The 13,891-nt window shown below is 37.1% G+C and overlaps 1 protein-coding gene across 1 annotated transcript in view; it reads left to right on the plus strand.

Annotated features, from left to right (window-relative positions):
- Positions 1–13,891, plus strand: part of LOC129516853 (uncharacterized) — a 55,938-nt gene that overhangs the window by 22,363 nt on the left and 19,684 nt on the right. Inside the window, exons 4-6 of the mRNA XM_055336350.1 lie at positions 5,530–5,987; positions 10,916–11,014; positions 13,523–13,622. Of these exons, the coding sequence (XP_055192325.1) occupies positions 5,530–5,987; positions 10,916–11,014; positions 13,523–13,622 (657 nt within the window). The remainder of the gene's footprint in view (positions 1–5,529; positions 5,988–10,915; positions 11,015–13,522; positions 13,623–13,891) is intronic.

The following is a 13,891-nucleotide window of genomic DNA, read 5'->3' on the forward strand; positions in this document are numbered from 1 at the left end:
CCTTTGGCCCAGGGCCCGATCCTGGAGTCCTGGGATCAGGTCCTGCGTCGGGCTCTGGGCATGTAGCCTGCTTCTCTCTCCTCCTGTGTCTCTGCCACTCTCTCTCTCTCTCGGTCTATCAAAAATAAATACAGAAATATTTAAAAAAAAATCTGTACAGATTTTTCCTGGCCTCAACTTCCTCTCTGGTGTTAAGAATATTTCTTAACATCAGAGTTTTAGCTCCTGCTCTCAGGAAGAAAAAAAAGGTCAGAATGCACTCCTTGCATTTGTTGTCTTTCAGATGCCTTTAACTCAAAATAATCACTATGCCAAAGTGGCAGATTTTGGGGTGGCATGCTCTGAATCTCTACAGGGAGAATGGAGAGTTAGTGTTTAATGAGTACAGAGTTTCAGTGGGGGAAAATGAAAAAGTTCTGGAGATGAATGGTAGTAATGGATGCACGACATGTACATATACTTAGTGCTATAGAACTGTACATTTAGAATTGGTTAAAATGGTAATTTTTATGTTATGAGTATTTTATCACATAAAAAAATGTTTTGCTTTTAAAGAGGGAAAATACGGTATTGTGGTTGACAGGACATTTTCACCTATACATTAGTTCTTAAAAGTTTATGGAGAAAAACACTGAAGAAATTTGTAAAAGGAGACTGCTGGTAATGCCTTATAAAGGAGAGTTGGGACGCCCGGGTGGCTCAGCAGATTTAGCGCCTGCCTTGGTGTGATCCTGGAGTCTTGGGATTGAGTTCCACATCAGGCTCCCTGCATGGAGCCTGTTTCTCCGTCTCCCTGTGTCTCTGCCTCTCTCTCTCTCTCTCTCTCTGGGTCTCTCGTGAACAAATAAATAAAATCTTCAAAAAATAATAATAAAGGAGAGTCAGCTGAAGCCTTGTTTTCTTTAGTCCCTACATCCCAGATTCAAACCTTGTGCATTTTAAGGACCCAAAGTTGGATATGATCAAAAACAAGGGTAATCAGCACGTGGAACATGGACTCATCAACCAAAAATATTTGTGGGATGGGGCACCTGGGTGACACTGTCAGTAGGGCATCTGACTCTTGGTTTTGGCTCAGGTTGTAATCTGGGAATTACAACCTGAATTACAGGCTGAATCATGGAATCAGCCCTGGATGGGGCTCTGTGCTCAGGACTGTGTCTGCTTGTCCCTCTCCCTCCCCCTCTGCTCCTCCTTCACTTGTTCATGTGCTCTTTCCCTCTCAACAAATAAATAAAATCATTTTTTAAAGAAAGTCGGCAGGACTGGGAAAGTCCTGGGGTGCCAAGTCATTCATTAATTTCTAATTGTTTTTTGAAAAATTCCCTTAGTAAAGGATAGACTTAAATCCACTTGATCAGCAGCACATTCTCTCTCCAGGTAGTTTAGGTACATGGCAGGCCAAATCTTAACCATAATCACTTTGGTGGTAGAGTTAAACATTAAAAATTCAGAAGGTCTTATCAAAGGTAAACCACTTTGGCCCAAGAGAGTACCCAAAGACTCTCACTCAGGATAGCAATGACCATAGAGTTGTATGTCTGTTCCCTGTTATGGAAATTCCACATTAATATAGATATTAGTATGAAATGCTAGTATAGATACAACATAGCTCTAAGTCTTTAGAAATCTTAATACGATTGGCCTAATCACAGCTTAGCATAATAACAAGCAGAAGAACCAACTTAAATGCTCTTGACCAGCTGTAACTCAGCTGCAGTTTATCTCTATATTGGAATATAGCCCCAGCGTAGACTGTTTCTTTCCATTTTTTTATTTTTATTTTTTATTTTTTATTTATGATAGTCACAGAGAGAGAGAGAGAGAGAGGCAGAGACATAGGCAGAGGGAGAAGCAGGCTCCATGCACCGGGAGCCCGATGTGGGATTCGATCCCGGGTCTCCAGGATCGCCCCCTGGGCCAAAGGCAGGTGCCAAACCACTGCGCCACCCAGGGATCCCGTTTCTTTCCATTTTTAAGAGAAACTTGGAATGTGGATTTTCACAGAATACTTCTGGTCCTCTCATACTGGCAACCAATCCAATTTTTAAAATGCCATGTATGGGATCCCTGGGTGGCGCAGCGGTTTGGCACCTGCCTTTGGCCCAGGGCGCGATCCTGGAGACCTGGGATCGAGTCCCACATCGGGCTCCCGGTGCATGGATCCTGCTTCTCCCTCTGCCTATGTCTCTGCCTCTCTCTCTCTCTGTGACTATCATAAATAAATAAATTGAAGAAAAATTTAAAAATATTTAAAAAATCAATAAATAAAATGCCATGTACACTTCACTGGATAAGCCAAACAAAATATATCTCTGAATTCTGCCCCATGGCTATTTGCCACTGAATTCTGGCCTAGAGCTACCTAGTTTACAGGATTTTCAGAAACTTGTTCACTGTCACATAAAATATTGCTTAGGCTGGTATTTTTCTGGACTCATCTGACAATCATAGTCCTTTCTTTATATCTAACAACACTCCAGAAAATGCAAAAGAAATCGAAGAACCCAGATGAGTGCTCCTTAATATTAAATATTTTTTTAAACTTAGTTTTGTTGAAGTGAAAAGTCTTTATCCTAGAAATAAATATAACATTTCCCCTTCAGTAATAAGAGAGATAAAAAATTCACCTCCTAGGGTTGTTGAAATATCTAGTCCAATATCAACTGCCTATTAATTAAAATTTTTAGATCAACAAGAGTTATTATTTAATAAATAAATGATAATAAAACTATCATATTATATATAGAATACTATGAAATAGAAATAACACCTATTTAATAGAGTTATTTTTAGAGTTGAATAAAGTTGTCTATGTGAAAGTACTTTATAACTATAAAGTGATGAATACATTTATAGTATCATTATTACAATAGTTAACAAAGGTTATTAAAATAAGATTTCTGTCTTCTAAAAACCAGTGAGTATATAAAATTACATATATACATACATATAGATATACAACATCTGTATGCGTGTACGATCATGTGAATATATATATAAATTCATGGGGTAGGTCAAATTATACACTTTTTAAATCACCAAAAGGATCCTCCTTCATTTTATCCTTTTGTTTTTGTTTTATTTTTTTACTTATTTACTTATTTTAGAGAGAGGGAAAGAGCACGAGTGGAGGAGGAGCAGAGTGAGAGAGAGAACCCCAAGCAGGCTCCCCACTGAGCATGAAGCCTCATGTACTGTTCGATTCTGCAACAATGAGATCATGACCTGAGCTAAAATCAAGAGTCAGACACTCAACTGAGTGAGCCACCCAGGCGCCTTGATCTCCTTTTATTTTTTAAAATTAATAGTAAATTTCAATGACTATAAACAGATGGTTTTTTATAATCTTACTTCTGCTCAATTTTAACTTTCCATACTTCATTGTGAAGATTTTCTTATCTTTCATGTAACGAATTTTCTCTTCAGCTTTGTGTCTGTTATATGTTTGTTTGTTTTGTTTTAAAGATTTTATTTATTTATTCATGAGAGACACAGATAGAAAGAGGCAGAGACACAGATAGAGGAGAAGCAGGCTCCATGCAGGAAGCCTGACACGGGACTAGATCCCGGGACTCCAGGATCACGACCTGAGCCAAAGGCAGATGCTCAACTGCTGAGCCACTCAGGCGTCCATAATATGTTGTTAAATCCATCTACTGAGTTCTTAATTTTGGTGATTGTATTTTTCAGCTTATAGTTTCTATATAGTTCTTTTTCAGATATGCTCTAATATTTATACATGTGTGGGGGTGTGTGTGTAGTTTTCGATTCTTTGCAGAAATTCTCAATTTCCTTGGTCATAGTAAGCAGATTTATTTTAAACTCTGTATCTCCCTGTGGTTCTATTTTATCAATTGCTGTTTCTCCTGGCTCTCATTCATGTTCTCTTGATGCCTTGTGAATCTTGTTTTATAAAACACTTTGTATCACACATTGTGCTTGAAAATTGTTTTTAAAAATAATTTGAGGGCTAGGACAGAGTTAGCTTCCATTGGAGGAGATTTACATTTGTTTTTGTCAGAAGCTTGGGGATAGCAACACTTTGGGGTCACCTTAATTAAATGTCAGGGAATGTGATAATTAAAGCTATGTTATAATGAGCTGGACTAGGTGTACTTCTGGATAACCCTTACTTCTAGTATGCATGCAGCCTTTTGAGACTCAACCAGTAACCTTGCCATGGAAGGCCCTAGATTCCAAATTTTTAACCCTTAGCCTCCACAAAGCTATAAAAGCCCTACTAGTCTTTCAGTCTCTTAAATGCCTCTTATAGAATTAGTAAATTATCTTTCCCCACCCCTGACCTTCCACGAGGGGGGAAAATAATGGGGTTTTTCTCTTTGGATTCCATCTTCTTCCAGATACTGATAGTAATTTGTCACTTTCTTGTTAGCTCTCTGTAGTCTTTAAGATTTTTTTCAAACTTTGTCCAGCGTTTCTAGTTGTCCTCAAGAGAGGGTTACTTTGAATTACCTAGGTGCTATTAGCAAATGGGGAAGACCACTTGTAAGTTTTAAACATGCTATGCATAGTTGTTTCATAAACTGTAGCTAAAAATTCCATTATCTGAAACACTTACTCTCTTTGTAGATCTATTTATGTTGCTGCTTTGGAGTTTCAGTATAATATAGTAACATCTGATGGGGTGTGTAAGACAGGCTAAGAGAACAAAGAACATGTTTGTCCACTAACCTAAGAAATTTAGGGAAGGCTTTCTGGAAGAAATGACCTCTGTCTTGTCTTATAATTAAAGTGATTAATAAGCAACACACATGCATGTTTTTATCTCCTGTGTACAAACACAATAAATATTCATTGTGAAAAGTTAGAGGGGAGCCTGGCTGGCTCAGTCAGTAGAGTATGCAATTCTCACATGCGAGTCTCTCAGGGTTGTGAGTTTAAGTAAGTGGGGAGCCTACTTGAAAAAAAAGGAAGAGTTAGAAAATATCCAATAAAAAATGACTTCCACAATCCAAAAAAATCAATGTACTTTTTGGAGGATATTTGCGTAGTCTCTGTACTACCAGATATGTGATATAGACATTACACACTTTGAGGACATCCCACATATACAGTTATGTATAATCTTTATATATTATAACATAATATATATTTTTTTAATTTTTTAATTTTTTAAAAATTTGATTTATTTATTCATGAGGGACACAGAAAGGGAGAGAGGCAGAGACAGAGGCAGAGGGAGAAGCAGGCTCCACACAGGGAGCCTGACGGAGACTCGATGCCTTGGGTCAAAAGCGGCACTAAACTGCTGAGCCACCCGGGCTGCCCTCCAAACACTTTTTCATGCTACCCATTGTATGAGAATGGCATTACTTATTTAGCTATATCCTTATAGTCACTAGGTTTCTTTCAATTCTATTATCAAAAGATAATGTTACAGTTAGCAATTTTATTCACACATGTTATATACCTTTTCTATTACAATTTAAGATGGATTTCTAGAAGTTGAATTGCTAGGTTAAAGAAGATAAAATATCTTTAAGGCTTACATATGTTTTTTTACAGACATACAAAGAGTCCAATATCTAAAAAACTAAAGGATGCAAGACTACCTACAATAGCTGAAGCTGAGGAGAAAGATGAGGTCCATTCATTCAGCATCTCACAAACGCCTAGGGTTGCCAAGTTTTCTCCTAAACTTCAAGTCTCCAAAATATACCTGAAAAAGAATCTACTTGAATATAAGCTCCTTGCTTCTGAAATACTGCATGAACTTGGAGAGATATTGCAGAAATATGCAGAGTGTAACCATATATACCCTGCAGGAATTGTAAATCTTATGAATTACAGTTGGCATGATCTTATCGAAGGTGCTTATGAGTGTGCAACCAAAAATTCAATCAAAAACAGTGCCTTGCAAGGAGATCCCAGAGCTATGACCCAAATCAGCAGCTATTCAAGGGAGGAATATCATAAGGAAAATCATCTTGTGAAAGTAAAGAAAGACCACCATGTTCCATCTGGTAAGTAGAAGTTATTAGTTAGTTTTATAAATAATCATCCAGGTTTTTTTAAAAAAGAATAAAAGCAGCAAGTGAGTGAGATATTAGCAAAACATTATATTAGTGATACTTGGTTTGTGTTAATAATTTTAATGTGTATTAGTGAAAGTCAGGAGAAAGATATAAAAATTTGTAATGCTTTCATTGAAATTATCTATTATACTTCTTGTGATATGAACTCTGTCTCAGGGGATCCTACAAATTCTTTTACTGTGGCAGGGTCCAACAGAAATATGATGCTATCCACATACATAATGTTTTTAGTTAATTTTATTTAAGGTATTTATTTTTTTTTTTTTAGATAGAGAGGTGGGGGAGGGGCAGAGGGAGAGAGAAACCCAAGCAGAGTCCGCCTGAGCACAGAGCCCGACACAGTATTTGATCTTACATCCCTGAAATCACAACCCTGAGATTGCCACCTGAGCCAAAACCAAGAGTCAGATGCCTAACCAACTGTGCCACCCAGGCACTGCATTAAATTAACTTTTTATCTTAAGGTGATTATAGACCCACATACAGAGAGATCCCATATGCCCTTTACTCATTTTCTCCATATGACATCTTGTAAAATTGTAGTTCAGTATCACAACCAGGATATTGACACTGATACAGTCCAGATTCAAAATATTTCCGTCAAGGTAAGGATCATTCATACTGTCCTTCTGCAGCCACACCCACTTCCCTCTTTTCTCCACCCCCTTTTTAATCCTGGCAACCACCAATGTGTTGTCATTTCAAGGATATTATATAAATGGAATCATACAATATATAACTTTTGGTGATTGCCTTTTTTCAATCAGCTTAATTCTCTGGAGGTACATCCAGGTTGTACATACTTGTAGTTTGTTCTTTTTATTGTTTAGTAGCAGTTCGTGGCATGAATGTACCTGTTTGTTTAATCATTTGCTCCTTGAAGGACATCTGGGTATTTTGTTTTTTTCCCCCCATTTTTTGGCTGTTTTGAAAGCTGCTAAAACACTCATGTATAGGAATTCTGTAAATACAAGTTTTGATTTTTCTTTCATAAATGTCCAAAAGTACAATTACTGGGCTATGTGGCAATTGCATGTTTACTTTTATCTGAAACTTTCAAACTGTTTTCCAAAGAGGCTTATACTGTTTTACATTCCCACCAGCAATGCATGAATGATACCATCTCTCCATATCCTCTCTTGTGTTTGGATATTATCACCATGTTTTATTTTAGTCATTCTTAGAGGTATGTAGTGGTATCTCCTTGTAGTTTTCATTTGCATTCGTTTTTTTTTTTTAAGATTTTATTTTCAAACAACCTCTACACCCAACAAGGGGCTTGAACTCACAACTCCAACAGTCTCATGCTCTACCCATTGAGCCAACTAGGCACCCCTAATTTGCATTTCTTTCATGGCTAAAATATTGAATATTTGCCATCTATATATCCACTTCAGTGAAATATCTTTTTTTTTTGTTCATTTTCTAATTGGATTATTTGCTTTTTGCACTGTTAAGTTTTGAGAGTTCTTTATATATTCTAGGTACTAGTCCTTTGTTGTATACGTGCTTTGTAAAAAATTTCTCCCAGGGTCTTTTCAACTTTTTAATAGTGTCTTTTGCAAAGAAAAATATTTACATTTTGATGATATCCAATTTATCAAAAGTTTTCTTTATGAATAGTACTTTTGGTATCAAGTCTAAGAATTCACTGCCTACCCTTAAATCCTGAAGATTTTCTCCTTATTTTTTTTTCTAAAAGTTTTATAGTTTCAAATTTTACATTTAAGCCCGTGACCCATTTGGGGTTAACTTTTGTGTAAGATGTGAGACCTAGGTTGAGGTTCATTTTTTGGCCTATGGATGTCCAATTGCTTCAGCATCACTTGTTGAAAAATGCTCTTTCTGCCATTGAATTGATTTTGCATTTTTCTCAAAAATCAGTTGGGCATATTAATGTGTATCTATTTCTGGGTTCTCCTTTTGTTTCTGTTCATTCTCATTCATGTTCTCTTGACTCCCTGTGAATATGATTATTTTAAATTTTGTGTCAGACATTGTATTTGAAAAATTATTTTTAAAAATAATTTGAGGGCTAGATGAAATTATCTTCAACTGGAGGTGATTGGAAGCAGGGACTCAAACAGATGTTTGTATACCAATATCATAGCAGTATTATTCACAATAGCCAAAAGGTAGAAACAACCCAAATGTCCATTGTGTATGGATGTGTGTATGGATAAATAAACTATAGTATGCACACACAGTAGAATATTATTCAGCCTTAAAAAGGAATGATATTCTGATACAGGTTAAAATATGGATGAACACTGAAGACATTATGCTAAGTGAAATAAGCCAGAAACAAAAGGACAAATATAATATGATTCCACTTATATGAGGTACCTAAAGTAACCCAATTCATAGAGACAGAAAGTAGAATGATGGTAGCAAGGGGCTCAGGGGAAGGGAGGATAGGGAGTTATAACTAAATGGGTAGAGTTTCAGTTGAGGAAAATGAAAAATTTCTAAAGATGGTAGTGATGGTTGCACAACAATGTGAATGAACTTAATGTTACACAATTATACACTTAAAAATGGTTAAAATGGTAAATTTTATGTTATGCAAATTTAACCACAATAAAAATATTTTAATGGTTAAGTGGTAAATTTTGTTGTGTATATTTTACCACATTACAAAAGAAAGGGCAGGAGAGGGGGAAAATATTTGCAAGTACCAACCCTTACAATGTTAAAAATAATAATAAAGCCTTCGGGGTCTGAAATTTTTCCTGATAATGATTTTAGAAAACTTGATAGGGAAATATGAGTCACTGGTACAGACATGCAATTAAAAAAGGATGAGGAACCTCACCAGAGCTTAGCACTATATTGTGAAGAGTACTGGTAGACCCCGTTTTTATCCCCAGAGTGTAGCTTTATCTTCAGGACTTAAGATTTTTCACTTTGGCTTCTATTGTGTTGAATATATACAAGCAAGATTCAATGTAGCAAAAGAACTGATATTTTAAATATTATAATCATATTAGTCTATAATATTTTACATATCATAGAGATCTTTCTAGCCATCATCTATTTTAGTTGTCCAGACACCCCTGTCCAGGATTTCTGTTTCACTAAGGAGAAAACTGAGATGCCAAAGGGTCAACTTGCCCAAAGTCATACAGTTTCTGATAGAGCCATGATCTCAACCCTGGTCTTTTAACTCCCAGTATAGGGTCCTTTCTGCTACTTTATCCCTAACTCTTATTCTGCTATCATATGAGAGATAATGATTTAAAGATAATGATTTTGACAAGGAGAATAAATAGTAGTGGCAGCTGTCTCTACAAGACCCCTCTGTGACAGAGAAGTAACCCAGTGAGTAACCTTTGCTCTTAGGATTCCTGGGTCCAAATCCTTACTATCGCACTTACTACTTGTATAACTGAACACATTTCCTAATCCCTCTTTGCCTCAGTTTCGTTTTCTGTGACATGGTATTGCAAATTGTATCTCCTTCCAGGGTGGTTCTGAATATTAAATAAGTTAACACTAAAGCACTTGGAAAAGTAAGTATGGTAGACGCTACTTTTTTTTTTTTACACTACTTATTTTTTTAAAGTTTTTATTTAAATTCCAGTTAAGATACAATGTCATATTAGTTTCAGGTGTACAACATAGTGATTCAACACTTCCACCCATCACCCAGTGGTAGACACTACTTATATGTTTGTTATTTTATTATTATTATTATCTTCATTATCTCATATGACCCTCAGAGTAACCCTTCAGTATGTTCATATTATTATAGGTTCCTGATGGTTCATGAAGCCCAATACATTTGCTTTAACAAGATAGTTCTAGCAATACAATTTTTACTTTTTAAGATCAAGTGATTGCTGTTTATTAAGAGATTGAAAGACTCTGTAGCAATGGTTCTCAGAGTGCGGTCCCTGAACCAGTGTATCAACATCACTGGGAACTTGTTAGAACAAGTCCTAGCAAATTTTCTGGGTCTTAATCTAGACTTATTTGAATTCCTTATCTGTAAAATGAGAATTATTAATGATAGAACTTTGTTGAAAGAAATAAATTATATAATGCACATAATGTGTTTGCATAGTGGCTGGGATATAGTAAGTGTTCAATAAACAGTCATAGTTATTTTGTACATTCTTATCTGTTGCTTATTTCTTTTACTTTTTATCATTATAATTTTCTCATCTTTTAAATTGAATTAAATTTTATTTTTATTTTTAAAAATCTTAGATGTAGCCTATTTGCTATGGGATCCTGGACTTGTGGACTTCTCAATTCATATATAAAGTTTGAAGCTACTATGAGTTTTGCTATCTTTTCAAAATACCCGTTAGTATTTTGTTTTTAGACAGCTTTTAAGATCTAGTTTTTCTCTATAGGAAAATTTTCTTCATAGACTAATGAGATTTCTTGTTTTAGATTTACATTTAGCATAAAACCTAATAAAGATACAAAGAAGTCTTGTGTCCAGGTAGCCTTTTTTTAAAATGTCTTTACCAGCAACAGGCTGCTACTATCCTCCAGTTGCTAAAAGAATAAATGAAAATAAAACATGAATGTTTTCTCAGTAGTTCTCATGTGGAAGGGCAGTTCTTAGGACAAAAACATTAAAACAATCTTTTAGTAAATCAAGAAATTATGCAGAGGAATTTTCAATTTAAAAAGCTGTTTCATTTCCAGAGCAAATAAAAATATTTAATGGGTCATGGGTCATTATGGGTTCTTATGGAAAACTTTGCTAATGCCCTGGTAAGAATATTAAAATATTGACAACTGATTTTTGTGTTGGTGATGACCTAGAAAAATACTCACTTTCTCTTCTCTTTTCCCTCTCCCCCCTCAACTTCCTCCTCCTTCCTTTTTTTTTTTTTTAGCTCATGTCAACCAAAACCAACATTCTCATGTACCCCAAGATAGCAATTTACCTGTTGTCATCCACTTCTCACTGTTATCCAAGATCTGCTTAAAAAATGGTAAGATCCCTTTACCCATCCAAATTAGGGTCTACTCTGATGAGCAACCACAGTGAGAATCACTTACATTCCCTGAATTTGGAAACTTTCTCCTAGTCATCCTCTTAGTATAACCATAATCAAAGCCAGGCTTTTAAGTTCATGAATGCCTAGTCAAAGTTTTCAAATGCATCTCCTCTAACCCAGTCTTCCTTGATATCTCCACTCTTTTTTTTTTATAAATTCTTTATAAATTGTTTATAAAATATAAAAGTTATATAATTGTTTATTCATGAGAGACACAGAGAGGCAGAGACACAGGCAGAGGGAGAAACAGGTTCCATGCAGGGAGCCTGACATGGGACTCTATCCCAGGTCTCCAGGATCACACCCCGGGCTGAAGGCCGAGCCAAACCGCTGAGCCACAGGGGCTGCCGGATATCTCCACTCTGCCCGGTATCTCCACTCTTATACCTGGGAGTTTCTTCTTCATGGTTCTGAGAAACCACCTTTGGTAACAATGACATGCCTGTCCCCTTAGGGTCAGGCATGGTCTTCCATTACAAAAACATAACAACTTGGATAAGAAACTAAAGCTTCGGGATCCCTGGGTGGCGCGGCGGTTTGGCGCCTGCCTTTGGCCCAGGGTGCGATCCTGGAGGCCCGGGATCGAATCCCACATCGGGCTCCTGGTGCATGGAGCCTGCTTCTCCCTCTGCCTGTGTCTCTGCCTCTCTCTTTCTCTCTCTCTCTGTGTGACTGTCATAAAAAAAAAATTAAAAAAAAAAAAGAAACTAAAGCTTCTGTGTTAAAAGACAAATATTGTTTCTTAAACTGTTTAAATGTTATACAGGAGACTTCTCAAGGAAGATTATGGTTACAAAAATCTAGAAAGAATACAGTCTATCCCCAAATGAGGTTGTAAAAGGGATAGAATATGGGTAGTTGGGAAAAGGGAACCTTGTCATCCCTTGAAATACAGACATAATGTAGCTAGCTGCTGTGTGGCTCAGGGAGTGAGTAAGAGTTGGGCTGGCTGCCCTGGGTCTAATAGATTTGGTTTTCATAATCTTTTTGTCATAATCTAAGAACTTTAGAAACTGTTGAAAGTTTCTACTTTTAGAGAATGTGCTTTTAGGAGTCAAGTATCCCTTCAACACCACCCCAAGCCCTATAATTAAGGAATAAAATTTTATTATTAGAACTGTCTCACTGGATTGGGATAGGTATTGAGGAAATATGCATATGATAAGAACAAGCTCAGTAAGCATGGCAAAACAGCAAATAGGAATGAAGTAAGTCGTGAGGTATCCAGAGGGTTCAGCATGAAAATATCCAGGAATCCATATAGGTGGGTAGAGTCAGTGATAGGCAGTTGAATGGCAAGCAGATAATCTGTGAGAAAGGAGCAAAGTCTTAGTCATTAAGGGGCAAGACTGAAATACCAAAGTGAGAGTCTGGGATTACATTATATAACCCTTAGGAAACTGGGATAGGGTTTGTTCAGTCTTCTCTAGTCTAGAGTTAGGGTGGTTCTCATGATCCGGATGATGAAACTGAATGTGATTTGTTAGTCAGGAATCTTTAAGCTGTAGGTGACAAGAGCCCAACTCACACTAGCATAAGCAATAAGAGAATTCTTTGCTGGTGTACTGGGGGCAGCTCACAAGATTAAAGGGAGAACTGCAAGAGCAAAGATCCAAGGCAGGATGGTGGGAAGCAACACTTGCAGAGATTCTTCTCTGTCCATCTCTGCTTGGCTAAATTCTACAGTTAGGCTTGCTTTACACAGTGAAGGAGGATAGTCACTGCCAGCCCTAAATTCACATGCTCTGTGTCTAGAAAGAAAGTGCTTCTTTTCCTCTAGTGTCCACAAAGGAGACAGGAACAGAACCCAAGTCTGCGGACTACCAATAAAATGTTCTCTCTTAAGAGATGGGATCTCGAGACTAGGGGATGCTGACGATGCTCATCTGTAGGTCTGCAGAGTGTGTAGGATTCTTAAAAGTCCTCTAATACTTCAGAAGTCATCATAGGGATTTAATTCCTTGGGTAGAAGATTTGGTCCCATTTTAGTGCAAATCTCCTGAGGAGGAGTAATTCTTAAGCTAATTACTTATATTTTATATGAATGGATTTGGGTTCTTTTTTCTTTTTTTAAAGGTTTTATTTATTTGAGAGAGAGAGAGAGAGAGAGAGAGAGAGAGAGAGAGAGATTGTGTGTGCACGCTCAAGTGCTCAAGCATTCAAGCACAAGCTGAGGGGGGCAGATGGAGAGGGAGAGAATCTCAGACTCCCCACTGAGCATGAAGTCCAACTAGGGGCTCAATTTCATGATCCTGAGATCATGAACGGAGCCAAAACCAAGAGTTGGTGACTCAACTGACTGAGCTACCCAGGTGCCCCTAGATTTTAGTTCCTTTTTTAAGTAGGCTTGGGTAGACTGATGGCTGAGCAGGATTTATATAATGGGTAAATTTTTAAATATCCCCTTTAAGTTAATATGTTTTGTCGTGTTGTTATTTCAAGGTTGGATCTTTCAACATCCTCATTCAAAAATGGAAATTCTGAAATGGAAGACAATCCTCAGTACTGCTGTGAAAAGACTACAAGAAGCCATCATTCAAATGTAGGGAGCCCTCTGCAATCTTTTTTTTTTTTTTTAAGATTTATTTGTTTATTTCAGAGATAGAACAGGAGAGAGAGAGTGCATGCACGCACACACACACACACACACACACACACATACAGAAGGGAAAGGGCAGAAGGAGAAGGAGAGAGAATCTCAGGTAGACTCCCTGCTGACCGAGGAGCCCCACACTGGGCTGGATCTCACAACCTGAGCCCAAACCAAAGGTCAGATGGTTAACCAACTGAGCCACCCAGGTACCCCTTCAA

This window comes from Nyctereutes procyonoides, unplaced genomic scaffold (assembly GCF_905146905.1).
Source record: "Nyctereutes procyonoides isolate TBG_1078 unplaced genomic scaffold, NYPRO_anot_genome, whole genome shotgun sequence".
NCBI classification, from domain to species: Eukaryota; Metazoa; Chordata; class Mammalia; order Carnivora; family Canidae; genus Nyctereutes; species Nyctereutes procyonoides.